The sequence below is a fragment of the Phoca vitulina genome, unplaced genomic scaffold, assembly GCF_004348235.1.
Source record: "Phoca vitulina isolate PV1807 unplaced genomic scaffold, GSC_HSeal_1.0 scaffold17, whole genome shotgun sequence".
NCBI classification, from domain to species: Eukaryota; Metazoa; Chordata; class Mammalia; order Carnivora; family Phocidae; genus Phoca; species Phoca vitulina.
In genome coordinates this window covers 28,758,528-28,779,079 of record NW_022589720.1, presented here as the reverse complement: position 1 = coordinate 28,779,079, position 20,552 = coordinate 28,758,528, and the positions used below count along the sequence as shown (strand labels likewise).

Here is a 20,552-nt window from a genome sequence, read left to right as displayed (position 1 = left end):
AATAAATAAAATCTTTAAAAAAAAAAAAAGATTCTCCCTCTGCCCTCTGTGTGCATGCACGTGTGTGTGAGTGCTTGTGCGCGTTCTCTCTCCCTAAAAATAAACGAATGGGTCACCGTAATTAAAAATATTTAAACACTTTTCTCAGTTTTAATTTGTAGCATGATAAATATTCACAGATAAACCCACATACACAAAAGCTCTTTAGGACCCTCAGTAATTTTTATGAGTATAAAGAGTTTGAGAACTGCTTTAGGACTAACAATGTGCGCCCTTAACTTACCAACCCGACAGTTCACACCACCTCAGAAATAAAGGAGTTTTACAATAGTATAATCCCTTTTACCTGCCGGCTCCTGTTCTGATTTAAACATTCAGTTGTCTTTTAAGGCAATTATCATTTCCAGTGCTTTTCATTTCTTCCTGTAGATCAAATTTCTATCTAGTTTCCCTTCAGCCTGAAGATCATTAGCATTTCTTATAGTACAGATCTTCTGGCAATTCTTTCAGGTTTCATTGACAGAATTCTAGATTTTACCCTCATTATTGAAGGGTATTTTTTTGTAGCCCTTATTCTAGGGCAAGATCTTTACTTCTAAGATGGGCCTTTATGGTGTCTAGACTGGAGGCCTGGAGTATTACTGAGGTGCTGCTAGCAAGGTGTCTCCACTCCAGCTGGGCCGGGCCTCCCTCATCCCCCAGCAGAGCTCCACCTCTGCTGTCTGTCGGCTCTCGACCTCGTAGTGAGTACTTCTGGTACGCCTCAGGTATTCTCCTACTGATACGAGCAGCTCAACCCTCTCCGCACACGGGCTTCTGGGGATCCTCTCTGTGCAGCTTCCTTCTCTCTGTTGCCCTCCCTGCAGATTCCAGCCACTGTGACAACCCTGAACCCTGCTCTCTACCTCTTCAGCTTCGTAGGGCCACAGTGGCGTGCTTGGACTCTAGCTCATTATGTTGGAGTCATCAGAATAATACCCTTAAGTAGACAGCGAGGCATTCATGAGACTTACCCATGAGTTTCCCTTCTCTCCACGATCACTGTTTTGTGCTGCACGTTGCCCAATGTCTGACAGCTCTATGGCTGAGACAGGCAAACTAGTCGGCGGTTACTCTGTCATGGGTGGAAGTAGAAGTCGTCTCTTGGGGAACATCGGTATAGTCAACCTGAAAAGGAGGAAGGAACAAGGGCAGACAGTATCAGCAGAGGGCAGATAATCCTAGGTAGTCTCAACCCCTAGCTTGAGTACGTCCTCAGTCTTCAAAAAACTGCAATATGATGATTTTGCTTAGTGTATCTGAACACAGAGGAATCATCCAAATGAGTGTTTTAGCTCCTTCTAAGGAAGGGTCTAGACTTCATCCCCTCCATACATGGACTAAAGGGAAGCAGTTTCCATATATAGATTTTAAACAGCATGCTTGGTAAATACCTCTAGTTATCAAAAGTGTTCCCCAATTTCTCAAAACTGAATCTTACTTTGCTTACATTTTTATTAGAAGAGGTAATACAGCATTGAGCATGATGCATCACTAAACCAAAGTATTCTGGCTGAGCTTGGAATCCACCAGCAAAGGAAGCTCAAAGCTTCTGCCAAGAAGCTATATACGTGGACCTGGATTTAAAACACTGACTTGGGTTACGCCAAAAAAATATAAATAAAACACTGACGGGGCACCTGGGTGGCTCAGTTGGTTAGGCATCTGCCTTTGGCTCAGGTCATGATCCCAGGGTCCTGGGATCGAGCCCTACATCGGGCTCCCTCCTCCGTGGGGAAGTCTGCTTCTCCCTCTCCCTCTGTGCTCTCTCTCTCTAATAAATAAATAAAATCTTAAAAAAAAAAAAAGAAATCAAACCTTGGACCTTGCTGAGGAAATATGAGAAAAAGGAAAATGTATTTTGATAATTGCTCCGAAGTCATACTGGGTAAGCCCTCCAGAACTCCACTTTCCTTTAAGCATTGCATATACCCTGACCATTCGTTTTCAGCATCTGGACTATATGATGGTCCTATGCCATTAAGGGGGCCCTGGTGGAAACTAATGTTTTTGTTTCCATGCAAATATTGAATCTGGGTAATGAGAGGAAAAATCCTTATTAGGAAAAAAAAAATCCTTGTTAGGTAAAGTTGGTTTGTAAGTTGGGAATGAATGGCCTAGCCTTTTTCTAGATGTGTGGAATGGGGGCCAAGATCTGTGACAGAAGTTGCCTAGCTGAAGAGAAAATTTCTCTGTAGGGTTAAAAAACAATGATCCTGGGCAGCAGTCCAGCTTTCTAGCTGATCACCTTAGAGCAGAGGTCAGCAAACCCGGCCTACTCTCTCCTGGAAATAAACGTGTTTGTTTCTTAAGCAGGCTCCACACCCGGAGTGGATCCCAATGCGGGGCTGAACTCACGACCCTGAGATCAAGACCTGAGCTGAGTTCGAGTTTGACACTTAACCGACTGAGCCACCCAGGTACCCTGAAATAGAGTTTTACTGAAACAACCTGCCCGTTCATGCACACATTATCTACACTGTTTGTGCGTCAGTGGCAGAATTGAATAGTTGCTACATAGACTATATGATTTGTAAAGACTAAAATACTTATTTTCTGGCCTTTTATAGAAAAAGTTCCACCAGATGAAATCCACCTATACACTCAGAACTTCAATAAACTTTTTAGTACTTTGCTCTAAAACCTGGACACTTAGGTATCACCAGACACATAGAGAAAGCCTTCATCATGAAAGGGAGAATACAAGTTAAATGGGCAAAATAATAGAATGGATTATGTAGGAAATAAATGTGGCTTATTTATTTTTATGTAATCTCTACACCCAATGTAGGGCTCTATAGACTGAGTCAGCTAGGTACCCCTAAAAGAAATTTTTTTTAGAACAAATCGGAAAACTCTGTGACAGAGGAAACCCTATTCTTACATTTCCATGAGGTTGTTTCTGCTAATAAAGAGGATTTTTATTCCTGATTGGTGAATGTCAAGAGTTCAACATTGATTCCCATGTTTATTTTTTTATTTTTTATTTTTTTAAAGATTTTATTTATTTATTTGACAGAGAGAGAGATCACAAGTAGGCAGACAGGCAGGCAGAGGGAGAAGCAGGCTCCCTGCTGAGCACAGAGCCTGATGTGGGGCTTGATCCCAGGACCCTGGGAATCATGACCTGAGCAGAAGGCAGATGCTTAACCATCCGAGCCACCCAGGCATCCCCGATTCCCATGTTTAAAATGAGTGCCATACATGAGTTAAAAACCAAGTGAAGGGCCACCTGGCTGGCTCAGTCAGTGGAGCATGCGACTCTTGATCTCGGGGTTGTTAAGTTTAAGCCTCACATTGGGTGTAGAGATTACTTAAAAAAATAAAACCTTTAAAAAAAAAGTGTACATTTGTGGGACACCTGGCTGCCCCAATCAGAAGAGCACGAGACTATTAATCTTGGGGTCATGAGTTTGAGACCCATGTTGGGTATAGAGATTACTAAAAACAAATAAACTTAAAAAAAAAAAACAAACCCAACAGGTATATTTGTGACTTCATTCTCTGTCCCTGTTCTTGGTGCTTTTGAGTGATGGGCAGCAATGTCTCCTTCAGTAGGCTGAGCAGATTAAGTATTTACCTTGCAGAACACCACACCACAGACGGATCTCAAGGTCTAGATTCGGGGCAGATGGCAGCAAGGCCGGTTGTGGTTGCAGGTCCAGCTACAGTATGTTCTCTACGCTGGCTTTACTGACTAAAAGCTGTTAATTTTACCTCCATCTTTCAGAGTCCGGTTTATAATTCTAATCAGAACTTAAAGGAGTGAGAAAGGTGATTTATCATCCTCCTTAAATCTGGCCATTGGCTGTGACTTGAGCTCAGGCCTCCAAATGCCAAGTGAGAAATCTGCTTTTTAAGAAAAATTTAATATTGGGGCACCTGGGTGGCTCAGCGTCTGCCTTCAGCTCAGGTCATGATCCCGGGGTCCTGGGATCGAGCCCCGTATCAGGCTCCCTGCTCCGTGGGAAGCCTGCTTCTCCCTCTCCCACTCCTCCTGCTTGTGCTCCCTCTCTCGCTATGTCTCTGTCAAATAAATAAAATCTTTAAAAAAAAAATTTAATATTTAAGATATAAGGAGATATTGCATTCAAAAATAAGAACAAGTTACTGTATGAGAGGAACAACCAGAGAACAAGAAGAAACTCTTTGAAATTTAAAATATGCTGAAATAAAAAAGGTCATGGAAGAGTTAAAAGATAAAGTTGAAAAACTTTCAAAGAGCCAAAAGACGCCCCCCCACTAAGTGGGCAAAAAACAACTGAGAAGGGGCGCTGGGTGGCACAGTCAGTGAGGCCCCCAACTCTTGATGTCCGCTTGGGTCATGATCTCAGGGTTGTGAGATGGAGCCTCGCATCGGGCTCTGTGGGGAGTCTGAGATTTTCTCTCTCCTTCTCCCTCTGCCCCTCCCCCTGCTCTCTCGCTCTCTCTCAAATAAATAAATAAATAAAATCTTAAAAACAACAACAACAACAACAACTGAGAAGATCAGTCCAGGAAGATTACCTGACTAACAGAAACTACAGAGAGAGACGAAAGAAACTAAAAGGAGGTGGGGCGCCTGACGGGCTCAGTCCGTAGAGCATGATCTCAGGGTCATAGGTTCAAGCCCCACATTGGGCATCCAGCCTGCTTAAAAAAAAAAAAAAAAAAAGAAAGAAAAAAGAAACTAAAGGGGAAGAAATTATAAAAATTCTCCACAGCTAAGGACACAGATTAAATGATTAAAAGTCTGTATGTAACCTGCAAAATGAATTTTAAATAGATCCCTTAAGGGACATCATAGTGAAATTTTAAAATATGGGAAATACATAAAATATCCTTAAAACTTCTAGAGAGGGACAACACAGGTTGTATACAAAGGAATAATAGCATGGTATCAGCCCTCTTAACAGCAACAGCACAGGCTAGATGATGAAAATGATTTCAAAGGGAAAATTTTCAATTCAGAATTCTAGACCCAGCTATCAATCAATTACAAGGTGACAGTAAAGACCTTTTCAGACGACTAATGACTCAACAAGTCTGTCCCTACGTGTCCATTCTTAGGAAGCTATGGCAGGCTATGCTCAAGCAAATGGAACATTTTGTGGCAAAAAGGAAGAAGGCATGTATTCCAGACACAGGTTCTGAATCCAACCAAAACAGGGGTAGGAAGAGTCTGGTACAAGAGCTTTACAGCAGTCCTGGAAAACCAGTGCATACTGGTTCGGACAGCTAGAGGAAGGACTTTCTTGATGGAGGAACAGGGCTGGGGTGTGGGAGACTCGAATGATACAGCAGAGCACTCAAAGAATTACACAGATTACTATGTGGAACTTCTGTGAGTGAAAAGCAAAGCAATTTCACTAAAGGGAAATGAGTATACAAGAAAGGAAACATTCATCTGGTACACTAAAGGCTCACTCTGACTGAACAATATTTACATAGTTTTCTATTACATAAATGCTCATTAAATATAGTGACATCCATATTGGGAGGACAGGGGGCAGAGCCTAAAAACTAAGTCCACATCTTTCATAAAAAAGTTAATAGGTCATAACACATAGTCCAGAATTAATAAATTGTAACAGTACATTCTTTAGAAATATAACTATGCAAAGAAAGAGCTAAAAGAGTTCAAAATTGTTGCCTTTATGAACAAGGGATTATTTCTTTAAATTTCATTAGAAAAATTAAACCAGTAAATAATAGAAACTATTATTGCATTAAAAGCCTGTCTCTTTAAAATTTTTATCTTGGGATTACTATGTATAAAAGGTGGGATTTTAAAGATTTAGTTGATAGTTACAAGCTATGCAGAAATCCACCAAGGCTTCTTTTCTCCTTTTTGGATAATGTCACATCTTTTGATTCCTTTCCTCACTTCAAATCATGGTTATTCCTCATGGGCTGTCCTCCAGATGAATCCAGCCTAAGTCATGTTGTCTTCTGTGTGGTACCTGCCCAGGGAGGCTTGTCTCACTGCATCTGCCTAAGGAAATTCACACCTGTTCTCTCCTTATTACAATTTAAACAATATCCAACCAAAGCTATGTGCCCAATGTAATCATCTTAACCAGTTTGACAAATGAAGCCACTTTTCTCCTCCCGCCACCGCCACCCCCACCCGTTATCATTGTCTTTCACATGGACCTTAGGGCCTCCCCCAATCACTGTATACATTGTAGACAGTGAGCTTTTAAAAATTCAACTCTGATTTCACAAATGCAAATCCCAATTCTACTCCCACCCATCTTCATTTCTTTAATGGCTTAATTTCTTTAATGGCTTCCATTTGCGCTTAGGACGTCCTTAACATGGTTTGGTCAACAAAAGCATGATTTGACCCATCTACATCATCAGCTTCGTTCTGCTCTGTCTTGTTCTCTGCCATCCCCGGGGACCCTGAAGCTTCATAGGTTGTGCCATCAATTTAGGATTCTCCTTGCATCCCTTTCCTCCATCTATTTCTTCCCCCTTAGAGTTCAGACCTCAGCCATCATGTCCTTAAAGGAATGAACTGCTGGGAGCAATTAAAAATTATTTCCCATTTCTTAAGGGTTCAACCAACATCAGTTGGTATCTGTTACAGCTATTACATGTCAGGCTTTATCTGAGGACTGATTAGTTTCACTTGGAGAAGGAAGCCTTTCTCATCTCCCCCAGCCCTCCAGACTACTTCAGTGCCACATACTCTCATGGATTTTGTTACTTAATAACTGTATAATTGTGTACTTTGTGGTTCATTTCCCATCTCTCCCACTGGAACACAAACTTATTGCCACTGGTCCAGCACAGTTCATTGCTCATAGTAAGCACTCAGTAAATACTTGTCAAATGATGAAATTTGCAGAAACTAATAATAACCAGTGTCAGTACGAAGTGATCCCCAAGACATATCGTTAGTATGACAGGAAAGAAAGAAAGATCTGTTTTAAGCACAGGAAAGGAGTGCAGAATGTAGCTGTGGCTTCTTGGTCTCTCCAATGCCAAACGTCACCTCTTCACTTGACTAATTCATTCCTATGGTCGCGCTCTTACACCTTGTTTCCAGAACCATTCTACATCAGAAACTTCACATGTTCTTTCCTCTGACTTTATCACGCCATTATTCCATTTCTGCTACTCCCATTACACTTGCTTTTCCACTTCATGGAGGCCTCTGAACCTTGATCCTTCCCTTTTCTCTAGTCTAGCTCAATTATCCTCCCTCCCCCCAGTTCCCAGTCCTGGCTCAGAGACAATCACCTTCTCCGTTGTGCAGCTGGCCCTGCTGGAAATAACACAATCATGCATTTTGGCATCATCACAGGTCCCCACAATGTGGCCAGTGAGGGATCTTTCTGAACCACAACCCCGGGTATATTATACCTGGTTAAAGCCCAAACTCTTGAAATGTGGCTTGTCAGGCCCTTGATTATCCAGCTTCACTACTCAGCATTTCAGTACTCCGTTGTCTCTTTCCTGCCTGGCCACTCTCCCTGACAAGATTCCCATTCATTCATTTCTCAAAGTAATTGGCTTTGCTCTCATTCTTTCTGAAACTACTCTCCCTCAAGGTTACTCTACATTCTGAATGGCAGGATCAAGAACTTTTCAGTCTTGATCTTACCGCTGCATTTCCCATGTTCCTCTCTCCGTCCTTCTTGAAACTCTCTAACCACTGGTTCCTGGATTCTTCCCATCCTCCTCTAATCATTTCTTCTGTCTCCTCCACAGACTCATTGTCCTCCCGTTGCACCTTAAATGTTGGTAGTCTCCAAGGTCCTTCCTTTGGCTCCATGCTGCTCACTCAACAGCTTACATGCTGAGGAGTCCCAAATGTAGCCTCAGCCCAAAGTTCCCCACTGAAGGTGTCATGTTCCCACCTTCTGGGAATCACCTGAACATCCCAGAGATACTCACTTCCAACATGTTTAAACCTAGTTATCAAAAGTAGAGGAACCTGATAGCTGTCCTTGATGCCTCTGTCTTCCTTGACCTCAATCAACTGTCAAATCCTGCTATTTTTATTTCCTAAATACATCTGCAGTCTCTCTGATCTTCTTACCCCTACTATCATCATCCTCGAGCAGGCCCTCACCATCTCTGAGACAACTGCATTAGTATCTGCTTCTTGACACTCTCAAATCTATCCGTCTATGTAGCAGCCAGAGTGAGCTTTCACTAATCCCTTGCTTAAAGTGCTTCCCAATGCCTACACATTAAAATCTAGACTTTCAGAATTCCACCCCCTATGTCCCTGCTACATCATTTTGATGATCCAAATATGCACAAAAGATAATTACGGATTTTTAAAAAAGCAATCTTTGTTCAACATGAGGCTCAAACTCATGACCCTGAGATCAAGAGTCACATGCTCTAACTTCTGATTAAGCCAGCCAAATGCCCCAATTATGGATTTCTTTAAATAAGCTCCCACATAACATGCTAAGTGATTTCATTTACCAAACTTCATATGACACTTATTTCAGTAACACATGGCTTCAGACTGTGTTCTGAATTCAAAGTTAATACTCTTTTTGCCAATCCAAGTTTTAGTGTTCTACATCAGCCCAGGTAGTATAGATAACTAAAATAAAAACAGAACACATAGAGAATGTCACATTTTACCTTCTCCATTTATCTAATAGGATGGTAGGCATCTCAAAATCTGAGACTATAAAGAGGATCTTTTGAAAAGGTATAAATAAAACATCCACATTTAGTCATTAAGTTGTCTACATTCAGTTCTTACAGGTGACTGAATAAGGGCTTTCCAGATGAATCTTCCTTGTAAGAACAACTCATCTGGGAGGTGAGAACCCCAAGGATTGCTCTTGGCTCTTGGTACTAAGTAGGTATGTGCAGGTGACCCCTTGCACAATGCAGCGTTCGGGACACTGACCCCCCGCCCCCGGCTCCCACACACAGTTGTGTGCAACTTTTGACTCAAAAACTTAGCTACTAATAGCCTACAGTTGACGAGAAACCTATTACTGATAACATTAATGGTCAATTAGCACATTTCTGTGTTATATGTATTATATACTGTATTCTTACAATGAAGCTAGAGAGAAAAATATTAAGAAAATCTTAAGGACGGGGCGCCTGGGTGGCTCAGTCGTTAAGTGTCTGCCTTCGGCTCAGGTCATGATCCCAGGGTCCTGGGATCGAGCCCCACATCGGGCTCCCTGCTCAGCGGGAAGCCTGCTTCTCCCTCTCCCACTCCCCCTGCTTGTGTTCCCTCTCTCGCTGTGTCTCTGTCAAATAAATAAAATCTTAAAAAAAAAAAAAAAAAATCTTAAGGACAATACAGTTAAGTATTTGCATATTAAGGGACCTGCACAGTTCAAACCCTGTATTGTTCAAGGGTCAACAGTAGCTTGTCAATGTAGTTCACCTGTTTGAGCCTCAATTTCTCTTAACATATAGTTCATGGATTTCCAAGGCAGATCATACATGTCACTGGGGTGGGAGTGACCATGAATCCCTCGAAACTGTATGCACAATTCTGTTCAGCTTTCTAAGCAGAGATTTCATGGCTTTCATTAGATACTTAAAGAGGCTCATGAATTCCAAAGTGGTTAAGAACATCTGGATTAAATGGTCTCTCAGATCCCTCATATTGTATGATTCTGTTTTTTAAAATTATGGAATGTGGATATCTATTATCGGTTTAGGTTTTATGACAAACTCACATTATAATTACTTTTTCCTGTTCTCTGTTTTATGCTGTAACTCTAGCAAGGTTAGGCCTAAATTACAATTTTAGGCAAGTTATGAAGACAAACTTACTGCCATTTATTGCAGAAAAAAAGGGTGAAAACAGTAGAACTAGATGACAAGGTAGCAGAAAGTAACTTTTGATTTCTAAGGTTCTAAATGACTGAGATTAAGGACCGAAAAAAGCCACAAACACATAGAGCCAAAATTACATTCAGCAAAAACTGCAATGCCTATAAACTATATAATAAAATGATCACAACCTATCGTCCACTTATTTCAAGCAGTAGATCGCAGTATTTCTGACTAACACGGGGAACTTGAATCATAGGGCATCTTCTGTTATCTATTTAAGCTTCTGTTTCCTTTAGTTCCTCTCTAATTGCCTGCTTGGCATTTGCCAACTAAAATTCAAAGGATTAAAGGCTTATCACCATCTTTCTTTTTTTTTTAAAGATTTTATTTATTTATTTGACAGAGTGAGAGATAGCGAGAGCAGGAACACAAGCAGGGGGAGTGGGAGAGGGAGAAGCAGGCTTCCTGCGGAGCAGGGAGCCCGATGTGGGACTCGATCCCAGGACCCTGGGATCATGACCTGAGCCGAAGGCAGACGCTTAACGACTGAGCCACCCAGGCGCCCTATCACCATCTTTCTTAAAACTGAACCTACTCCGGGCGCCTGGGTGGCTCAGTTGGTTAAGCGACTGCCTTCGGCTCAGGTCATGATCCTGGAGTCCCAGGATTGAGTCCCGCCATCGGGCTCCCTGCTCAGCGGGGAGTCTGCTTCTCCCTCTGACCCTCCCCCCTCTCATGCTCTCTATCTCATTCTCTCTCTCAAATAAATAAATAAAATCTTAAAAAAACAAAACAAAACAAAAAAAACTGGACCTACTCCTTACTTCATTCTCTGTTATGGCACCCCTGTTGGAGTTATGCAGGCTTAAGAATCAATACATTTGAGTTTGGAAGAAACAATGTCTCTCAAACCCATGATAAATTCAGATAAGAAAAAGGATTACAAACCAGAAAATTAGTTGTTCCTCTATTTAGAATTAACTATTTCTTTAAGAACCCAAGGACAAATGACTCAGTTTCTTCATAAAAAAATTGTGAAGAATAAAAGCCAGTTGAAGAAATCTATAGATGAAGACCTGAAACTAAAAAAGATATTTTGATAAGATTGAAAATTTGAAGACTTACTGGATATTTGATGTCAAGGAGAATTAATATTTAAAGATGATGTATTTATAGATGAAATGACATATCTGGGAAGTTTCAGAAAAATACGAAGGAGGAGAGTATATGAAGTATAGCTGATAATATTCAGAAAGACTAGGGGCGCCTGGGTGGCTCAGTTGGTTAAGCGACTGCCTTCGGCTCAGGTCATGATCCTGGAGTCCCAGGATCGAGTCCCGCATCGGGCTCCCTGCTCGGCAGGGAGTCTGCTTCTCCCTCTGACCCTCCCCCCTCTCATGCTCTCTCTCTCAAATAAATAAATAAAATCTTTAAAAAAAAAAAAATTCAGAAAGACTGAAACTGAGTGATGGGTATGTGGTAATTCTCTAACAAAAAATTAAAATCATTAAAAAAAATCCTGATGAGAAAAAAAATGGTGTGCATATTACAACATTGTTAATGACGATGCCATACACAAGTGGAGTCTTACAAAAGAAGCGTGGGTCGGTCGAATTCACTCAATTATCACACAAACACACAGGGATTTTATGACCACTTGGTCAATAAACTATGCAAACTGGAATTTGTTGGTCAGTGACCTATCATACCAAATTTATATTCAACTGTTTCTTAGGACCAAAAGGACGAGGAGTGCATTTAGGAAAATCTTCAAATAAAAACAATTACACCAACCTGTGTAATGAATAATATGCTTCCTATGACAAAGATTAGCCAAGGGGTTAAACAAACTTAAGAGTTTTAAAATGAGCAAGGCAAACAGCAAAAGGTTCAAACAAGTGGGATTTTTGGAGAGCAAAATCTACTATCAAGTGTTTGAAATTACATGATCATTTCAAATGAATGATCTGATGGGTTTTATATTTGCAAAAGTAACCTTGGAGATGCAGACCACCTGGGTGCTGCACTAGTGACCAAGATAAGCTCTTTGTGCAGCCAGAAGTGGTGTGTGCGGGGAGAAAACCATACACCCTCCTGGTCAAGTTCACTTTCTGAATGACTGTATGACAACTTTGCTCACTGCTCATGAAATCCACATTGGACAGAGAAGCTGGACTTACCTGTCTTCATGGACAGACCACAGTCGTCAGTAATTGCCTGTGTGCTTCAGTGACCTGCTAGCAATTCAAATATTCAACATATCAACAAAGTAAGCTACATATTATTTTTTGAAAGTTCAGAATTTCTTCTACTAGAGATTACAGAATTGTTTTCTGCATATGTATTTTGGTATGGATTTTTTTAAAATTACCCATTCTTTGTCAAAATAGTAAAAAATGATTTAAATAAAAAATTTTAAATTAATAAAGTGAAGAGGTACTTGGCATTTTTTTTTAATCAAATATAACATCTCTTCTTTTCAATACAAGTCAATGAAATATGATTTGGCATATTACAATATCAACAAACTATAAAGATTGAACTTTGCAAGTCCTTAACATATTTGGGAAGTTTGGTTTTGTACATTTGACTGTCAAGGCCTTAACTTATTTTGCTGTTAAGACCTAAAAAAATTCGTATCTGAGAAATCTACTTTTTGAAAACTTTGGTTTGTATATCTTAAGGGTTAAGGCTTGTAAGTTATACCAACACTTGGTTTATATTAATAGCTAAAATACTGGAGCTTAGAATATATGGGAAATTCCTAAACAGAGCAATTCATGAGGCAATGGAAGCCTTAACTACTGTGTACCTACCCCCTAAAGCACAATCTAAATAGGATCCCCAAATATATACATACACACTAAGTATCCTTTAGGAACTGGTTTACTTTCGGTAAGGATCATTTCCTTTAATGCTTGATGTTCAATTAAGCTTAGAATAGTGAGACAATTATTTCAACTTCAAATTTAAATCCCTATTATATATTTATAAGGAAATAGCTGACTCAGTTTTCCTTATCTACAAAATGGGGATAACATATTTAATTAGCAGTTTTTCTAAGAATTAAATAATAGCACGCATGATTGATGTCAGGCTCAGAGCATTCAAAATTGTTTTTTTTTTTAAAACTACATCTTTATTCTTTAGTATTCTACAGGCTACACTTTATATTCTTATATTTTTTTCTAATTATTAGTATTTTACTCTTTTTGATAAATCACCGTTGTTTTCATAAGCTACCTCAAGTCCTTTGCTGACTAAACATACTCCAAGGGGGGGGAACCCAATCTAGTTTTGTTCTACAGAGTTCACAGTAAAAAGGAAGTGGAAACAGGCAACTAAGCAGAGGAAGAAGAAGAGTTGGAAAACATTTCCTTCAAGAAAATGTTCTGAAAGAATTCCACATAGGAAATAGATCCTGAAAAGTTATTTTCATTGTGGTTTAATAGGTGTTCACAAAAAGGTATTTTGTGGCAGTGTCACTCTTCCTCACAAATTGAGTATTTTCATTTATTGGCCAATTTCATAAAACTTAACATTCTAAAGAGGTCAACTTTTAAAAACGACCTTAAAAATTAAGTACACATTGTTTAAAGACTTAAATTTGAAACAGACCTTCTTCCCTGTAATTTTAGGCATTACTATTTCTGAGCATCAACTATGCAGATCAAATGATCAAATACCCAACTCTCCCCATTTGTAGTAACAAATAACCACTCCCCAAAGAGGTATAAAATGTTTAGAATAGAAAATGAATAAACATCTCAACTAGTAAAATTACTCCTTTTTCCGCATTAAAAAATAACTTGTGAAAAATGTAATGTAATTACGAAGTGTCATACTCAACTCTATCTCTAAAATAACACACGGCATAATTTTAACTAAGAGAAATGCTAGTTTCCCAAAATAGCATGAATGTCAGCTTTTCCCGAGGTTTAAAAATAAATATTACCATCGTAACATCACTAGAAAGAAATTGAAGCATACAAGGAATAAACTATAGTTTCTTTTTATATCAAAATGTACTCTTGAAAATGTGTTTGGCACAGTGCTAAATCATATATAGTTAATACTAAATATTGCAGGATACAATAAAACCCTGGAGTTAATTGTTTACACCCTCTTATGGGAATGAAAATAATAGATACCAATTACTCAGAAGTCAGCCTATACAAACTGTATAAACAATATTTTATGTTTTGCTTTGAAAACCAGTGATATAATAAATTTTACATAAAAGACTGCAAAATAATATAAATGGATTTAAACAGATCTTTACAATAAGAAATTCAAATGGAAACAGACAAGTAACAAAGAGAAGTAAAAAAATTTATTGCAGTATTCGCTCCACCAGATTGCCTGGGGATCCCTTTTCTTGTATTGTTTTCAGGGTGACCTAATACATCAAAATCTACATTTACAAAAACTCCTTCTGCAGATAGGTCATAGATACTGCATGCTTTTTTTTTTTTTTTTCAACAGAATAAATTATATATCCAGGAGATTCTGCCATTTTACAGCCTGGAAAAAACAATGCTTCCCTGGAAACTGGGCTAAGCTAAAGAAAGCCATCCGCTGCTAGGTTAAACTCCAAGAACACTTTATTAAGAACATTAACAGACTAATTTCCAACATTCACTTGTTTATTTTTTAAACAGAAAGTTTTTTTTTCCAAGATATAAACAATTTTTGTTAAACTATAATACAGTGGGAGTAGAAATGAACTGAGAATCTGTTTCTGCTGCACAACAGCGAAGGGAGCTCCCACAAAAATGTTTGCCCAACATTTCCTTCTCTCGTTCCTGCATCCCAGGTTCCATTCTTACTCTTCATAAAACTGATTTTTTTTGTTTTTTTTTGCCAGAATGTTGATATTTCAAGTTTTTCTGCCTTTTAAAAAAATTCCTGTAAATTTGGCTGCATGTACAAATTCATTAGCTGGAAGTCCCATCCTTGGCGGCATACAGGGATCGTAAAGTCTGAACAACTTTATTAGTCAGCTTATTAGCACTCGTTAGAGCAATTTTTTTGTAAATAATGTCTGACTCTTTAATAGTGTCTACCCAAGGCACCAGTTTGCGGCCATCACGGCGCTTAGCCTCAGTCCAGGAGCCACTGTAGGAGCCTGCCATCCACTGAACACTGAAGCCATTGCTGGTTTTCTGTACTACTCTTGCAATTTGTGGTCGATCTTTGTACTTTGGACAGCAAATAGCGATGACATCCATGACGTCAACACTTTCATTCATCTGTGCTGCCAACTCCGTAGAGTCTGAATTTCGTTTTGACCTTCTCAATGACTAAAACATTGGGGAGGGGGAAAAAAGACGAAGTGTTACACAAAAGAATTTTAGTGAAATTTTTGTTTTTATTGCTTTTAATCCCTTGACGCCGGGAGTTGGGATTTCCCAGCACACTTCCATTGCCGGCAATGAGACGCACCGTGACCGCCAGCGCCAAGGGGTTAACATATACTTGTAAAACCATATAACTCTTAATTTGTACCCGTGTCTTTACTCTTATTGATATATAAAATTATATATACATATGAACCATAAAGCTACATAAAACTTAGCAACAATAAAAAAGGATAACACACATTAATACAATCCAAAGAAAAATTAATAACCCTTTATGCTGGATAAGTCTCATTTCTGTTTTTTTTCTTTTTTATTGTCTTTTATGTTAAACTTTCTACAAAAGGATGTATAAATGGTTAAGTAGAGAATCTCTATCTACAAAATGTTTTCTCTCATAAGTATTACATTACTTGGTGTACATTTAATAGACTGACATATATAAGCACATAAAAATCATTTTACGTAATACGCTGCGAAATACGTTGACTCCTCCTCCGCCTCACCCCTGAAGTGCCTCCTCCTCTATCCTCCCCATCACTTTCATCATCTTCTGTCTCTGCTGCTGCATTATTTTTAGGGCTGCCTCCTCCAAGCAGCGAGGTAATTGCTTTGTTCCGAGCATTTGTACTAGCTGACACCTCCCCTTCTTCCTCCTCTTCATCAGGGTCCAGATGTTCCATGAGAAGTTTGAACTACAAAAATTAGATATGAATTTAGAGTTAAGTAAATAATCTTAAAGAAGCCTGTTAAATCCCTAAATGTTTCCTGTTTAATTTTTTTCCTAAATGTCTTCTAGGCAGCAGTTGCGTGTGGGTACTAGTTTAGAAGCTAAATAGATTTTTGCTATTGTCCAAGACAGGGCCTGGCAAATCTTTTCTATAAAGAGCAAGATAGTAAATATTTTTGGCTTTGCAGGCCATATGGTCTCTGTCATAACTACATAACTCTGCCATAGTAGTGTGAAAGCAGCTAGAGACAATACATAAATGAATGGGCATGGCTGTTTCAATAAAACTTTATTTAAATTGGCAGTGGGGAAAAGAAAAAAAAAAAAAAACACAGGCAGCAGGGGCCAGATTTGGCCCATAAGATGGAGTTTGCTGACCCTGGTCCAAGTCATCATGTAACCAGATGATTAATAATTAATTACTGATAGGCATCTTTCAAGTTCTCTATCCCCTTTGCCCTCTGCCAAGGGGGTAGAAGAAGATACAAGAGGAAGAAAAGGATGTTAAAGAATTTAAAAAGAGAACTAAAATAACTTTCAGCTTTAGAGTATAAGGTTTGCAGTCAATGAATAATATGAAAAACGTGTAGGTTTCATTATTTAAAAAAAATTATTTTTAGAGAGCAAGGGAGAGAGTGAGGGAGGAGGGAAAGAGAGAGTGCGTGAGCAGGGGATTGGGGGGGGGAAGAGGGAAGAGGGGAAGCAGATTCCCTGCTAAGCAGGGAGCAGAATGCCAAAGTGGGGCTCTATCTCCTGATAGGGAGATCATGACCTGAGTGGTAACCGAGAGTCGGACACTTAACTGACCGAGCCACCCAGGTGCCCCTGTGTAGGTTTCATTCTTGGTCAAAAATATTATTAGTTATGTTCAGCTAGTTGCTTTAAGTAGATTAAAATAAAAAATTATTTTTATTTTTAGGGACAATCTCAAACCTCACCCCTCCATGTTTTCAAACATAAAACTTTCCTGTGGTAAAATATACATAAAACTTACCATTCTAATGATTTTAAAGTGTTCAATTCATTGCAATTAAGTATATTCACAGTGTTGTGTAATCATCATCATCATCATTTCCAAAGCTTTATCATCTCAAACAGAAACTCATTCTGTATCTATTAAAACAACAGCTCCCCCATTCCTTCCCTGCCCCCCCCAAGCTCCTGGTAACCTCTATTCCATTTTCTGTCTCTATGAATTTGCCTATTCTTAAAGACATTTAAAAAGCTCATTTTATACATACACACTCTCACATACTTGTTAACTGAGTATATATGTAAGATACATACAAGTATATAAACCTGTATACACTTCTGTAAGAACCCATGAAAAAGCAGTAATACTGGTTGCCAGGAAGGAGAGCAACAGAATGGCTGAGGAGGGCAGGAGGATGACTTTTCCTGATTTTTGCTTTTATGAACTATAAACCGTGTAATCTACTGAATTAAAAAAGAAATACGTATGTGGGCATGGCTTTTCCCTGAAACTTGCCTACAAACGCTCATTCTCACTAAAATAACATGAGTGGTGGGCTGGCATTTTCTAAGACAAAATATGATGCAAGGGGGTGAAATGGGAAAGGCAAGCTTCAAGTAACTTATTAAAACCACACAGAGAAAAATAATCCTGATAGTTCATGAAGCTTCCATGTAAGGGAGAGAGCCATCTCCCCCCAAAGAATTTACTTTTCAAAAAAGTATTATTAGAAGGAAATGTATTTTGGTTTTACTACTCACATCTAGATACTGTTTTACTATACTCCTCTTCACATCTTCAGTGATTTTGGAATTAGCCATATCACTCCGCAGGAAGTCCAGTGTTTGTTTGGGATGAAAATGAACTCCTGTTTTTCGGTTTATCGCTTTATCATATACTTTCGCAGATTCAGATGGAGAGTATTTCTGAATTTTACTGTTTTGGGAAAACAAAGTCATGAACTTTAAAATTTTTTCAGGCATTTATATTTAAGTGATTGTAGTTAACGTCATTTACTAATAATTAAAATTTTTGTCACAGATTTCAACCAGTGAACTTCTACACAAAAATAATTAAAAAGGGAAGTAAAGACATAAAGGAAAAGATTAAAAAGAATAATATCCTCTTGTTTCCATCAGTATTTGTCTTGAATAGAGGCATTATTTAAATGCAAGTAATTTCTCATGTCTTTTTTGAATACCATGTTTATGACTGCGGAACAGTTTCAAAATAAATACTGCTTTACCTCCACTTTACTGCCCTCCAACTATTCATCGTCTACACAGCAGCCAGAATGTTTACAAACCTGTTTCATATTATTAACAACTCTGGCTTTAAAATCTTCTCAACTCCCTAGCACCACTCCAAGACCTTACAGGGTTTTACATTGTTTTGAACTAGTTGCCAACATTTAACATCAAGATATTTCTCATAAAAACCTGGATTATCTAGCTTCTCTTGAAAAAGTGGAAGCTCCTGGCCACATCATGCTCACCCTCTTCCATGGTGACAAACTGATGAACGTCTGAGTAATACCTGAGACCTTTAAATAAAACATTCTCTTTCCAGTTTGCCAGTGAATTTCTACCAAATCTACTTTACTCTGTTTCATGATCTGTCCCCTAAGAACATTTGACTTTGTGATTCCTAGTGTAAGGTTTTCATGAATATGAAAAATGACCAAAGTTTCATGGGTATAGGCAGAAAAAAGATACCTATAGTGACCAGTCATGGGTAAAATTTTTTTTTTAAAGATTTTATTTATTTATTGTCATGGGTAAAATTATAGGGCTTTCATAACAATCAGCACTTTCCTATTTTATAGAGCACATTAAAGACCGTTTGGGTTCTACTGGAGCTCAACCTAGTTGGTCTGAATCTATTCTTTATTCACAGCTCTTTAAAAACTTAAATTTGCAATCTATTTTAAGATTAGCCTAATTCTCTAATAAGATCTATTTAAGGAAATCAACAAAGTTAAGTCCTTTCACTTATAATGCAACTAGGGAATGTTTCCTCTCAAATAAAAAACAGCAAACAAATTGTGGTATTTACACAACAAAATACTATATAGCAGCAAAAAGGAACAAACTCCTTCTTTAAAAGGGACATTTTTAATATGAAAGTAAACATGCAATCAAAACTGGGTTTCATATTTCTTTATAATTTGAACAGGGTAAAGTTTTTTCTCTCACTGCTTATGTAACCTTACCTATCAGAAAATCCACAGAGATTCTTCAAATGTTGTTTTAACATCAGAAGCAATAAAATACCCTGGGAGACATTTGCAAATTCAATTAAAGGAGCTGAATTCTCTGGCAAACATTTCATCACTGAATTTATATCATCTTCTGAATCTGAATCTGAATCTGAATCTACACGTTTTCGTGACTTCCGAGGCCTGGAAACTTCTTCTTCACTCTCACTTGACTCATTTTCCTTACTAGGTGATGATTTTCTCTCTTTCCTTTTGTCTTTTACCATTGACTGGGGGGGGGAAAAAAAGGAAAAATAGTAACAAAATACCACTAATAAATAATTATGCTCTATTTACAAGCTCCAAAAAGCATCTCTAAATTAATATTTTATATATTGAAACCGTCTGACTTTCCATAAACAATTAGGTTCCAAGACTAAACAAAATCATATGTAATCCATTGCTCTGATGCCCCCTCCCCAAAAGCCCTTCTCAAATATCAAAGGGAAACAGTTTTGTTATCGGATAGAAATGAAAGATAAATTAGTTATAAAAGTATCAATTTGATACCTAGGTAAATCACTACAGAGAAAAGACAGTAATTATAGTTTAAGTAAGAGCGCTTAATTTAAGCACCTGGCTGGCTCAGTCAGTAGAGCATGTGACTCTTGATCTCAGGGTCATGAGTTTGAGTCCCACATTGGGCACAGAGATTATTTAAAAAAAAAAACAAACCAGTGCTAAATATAATTTAACTGAAGAGAATAGGCTTGAACACACCAACTTCTATCAAACTCTCCCTTTTAAGAACTTTTCAACAAGAAAATATGCAACTTTTCTTAAATTAGTTAAATTCTGTGGGTTTTTTTTTTTTCTTGGTACTTTATGAAACTGTTAGCCCTTAAAAAGGAAGTCAGCTGGATTTAAAAGAGGGAAAAGACCAGATTACAAAGCAATTATTATTGTTAAAGAAGAAATAAAACTGGAGAAACATTTACAAATATATCCACAACAGTAAGTGAAGTAAAATAAGGTAACATGATGATTCAAGTTTCTGGGAAATTATTAACTTCTCAAACTTTAAGGGGCACCTAGGGATTCTGTTAAAAAAATACAGAGTGTTTCAGCAGGTCTAGGGTGGGACCTGGGGTTCTGTAGTTCTAACAAGATCTCAAGTGAGGCCAGTGCTGCTGGGTCGTGGGGCACATTTCAAGCAACAAGGGTTTAGTTGCCTCTATAATTCCAACCCTTGGGTGTTATAATAATCTCCCTGATTTACTAGTGTGATCAGGGGGAGTTCTGAGCACAACAATTTTGTAAAATGAGATCTACCTGTATCATCAGGCACATAAAAATATTCCAATTAATTTTTAAATAATTTACTGAGTGCCTACTAGGTGTTCAAGTGCTATACCAGGTGCTATTACAAATGAAACCAATTACATTTCCTCCTAAAAACCATTAAGAGAAAAGACATAAGGTTTATAATAA

General features: G+C 38.3%; 1 protein-coding gene across 2 annotated transcripts in view; it reads right to left on the bottom strand.

The window, feature by feature from the left end:
- Positions 1-12,490: 12,490 nt before the first annotated feature.
- The window catches only part of NIPBL (NIPBL cohesin loading factor), a 201,911-nt gene continuing 193,849 nt past the window's right edge, over positions 12,491-20,552 (bottom strand). Inside the window, exons 44-47 of one of the 2 annotated variants that reach the window (XM_032415149.1) lie at positions 19,077-19,351; positions 17,626-17,800; positions 15,668-15,856; positions 12,491-15,104 (exon numbers count right to left, since the gene is read on the bottom strand). In XM_032415149.1, coding sequence (XP_032271040.1) covers positions 14,739-15,104; positions 15,668-15,856; positions 17,626-17,800; positions 19,077-19,351 — 1,005 coding nt within the window. In that variant the 3' untranslated portion in view covers positions 12,491-14,738. Of the gene's footprint in view, positions 15,105-15,626; positions 15,857-17,625; positions 17,801-19,076; positions 19,352-20,552 lie in introns of both variants that reach the window. The other variant, XM_032415150.1, reaches the window with a different exon arrangement.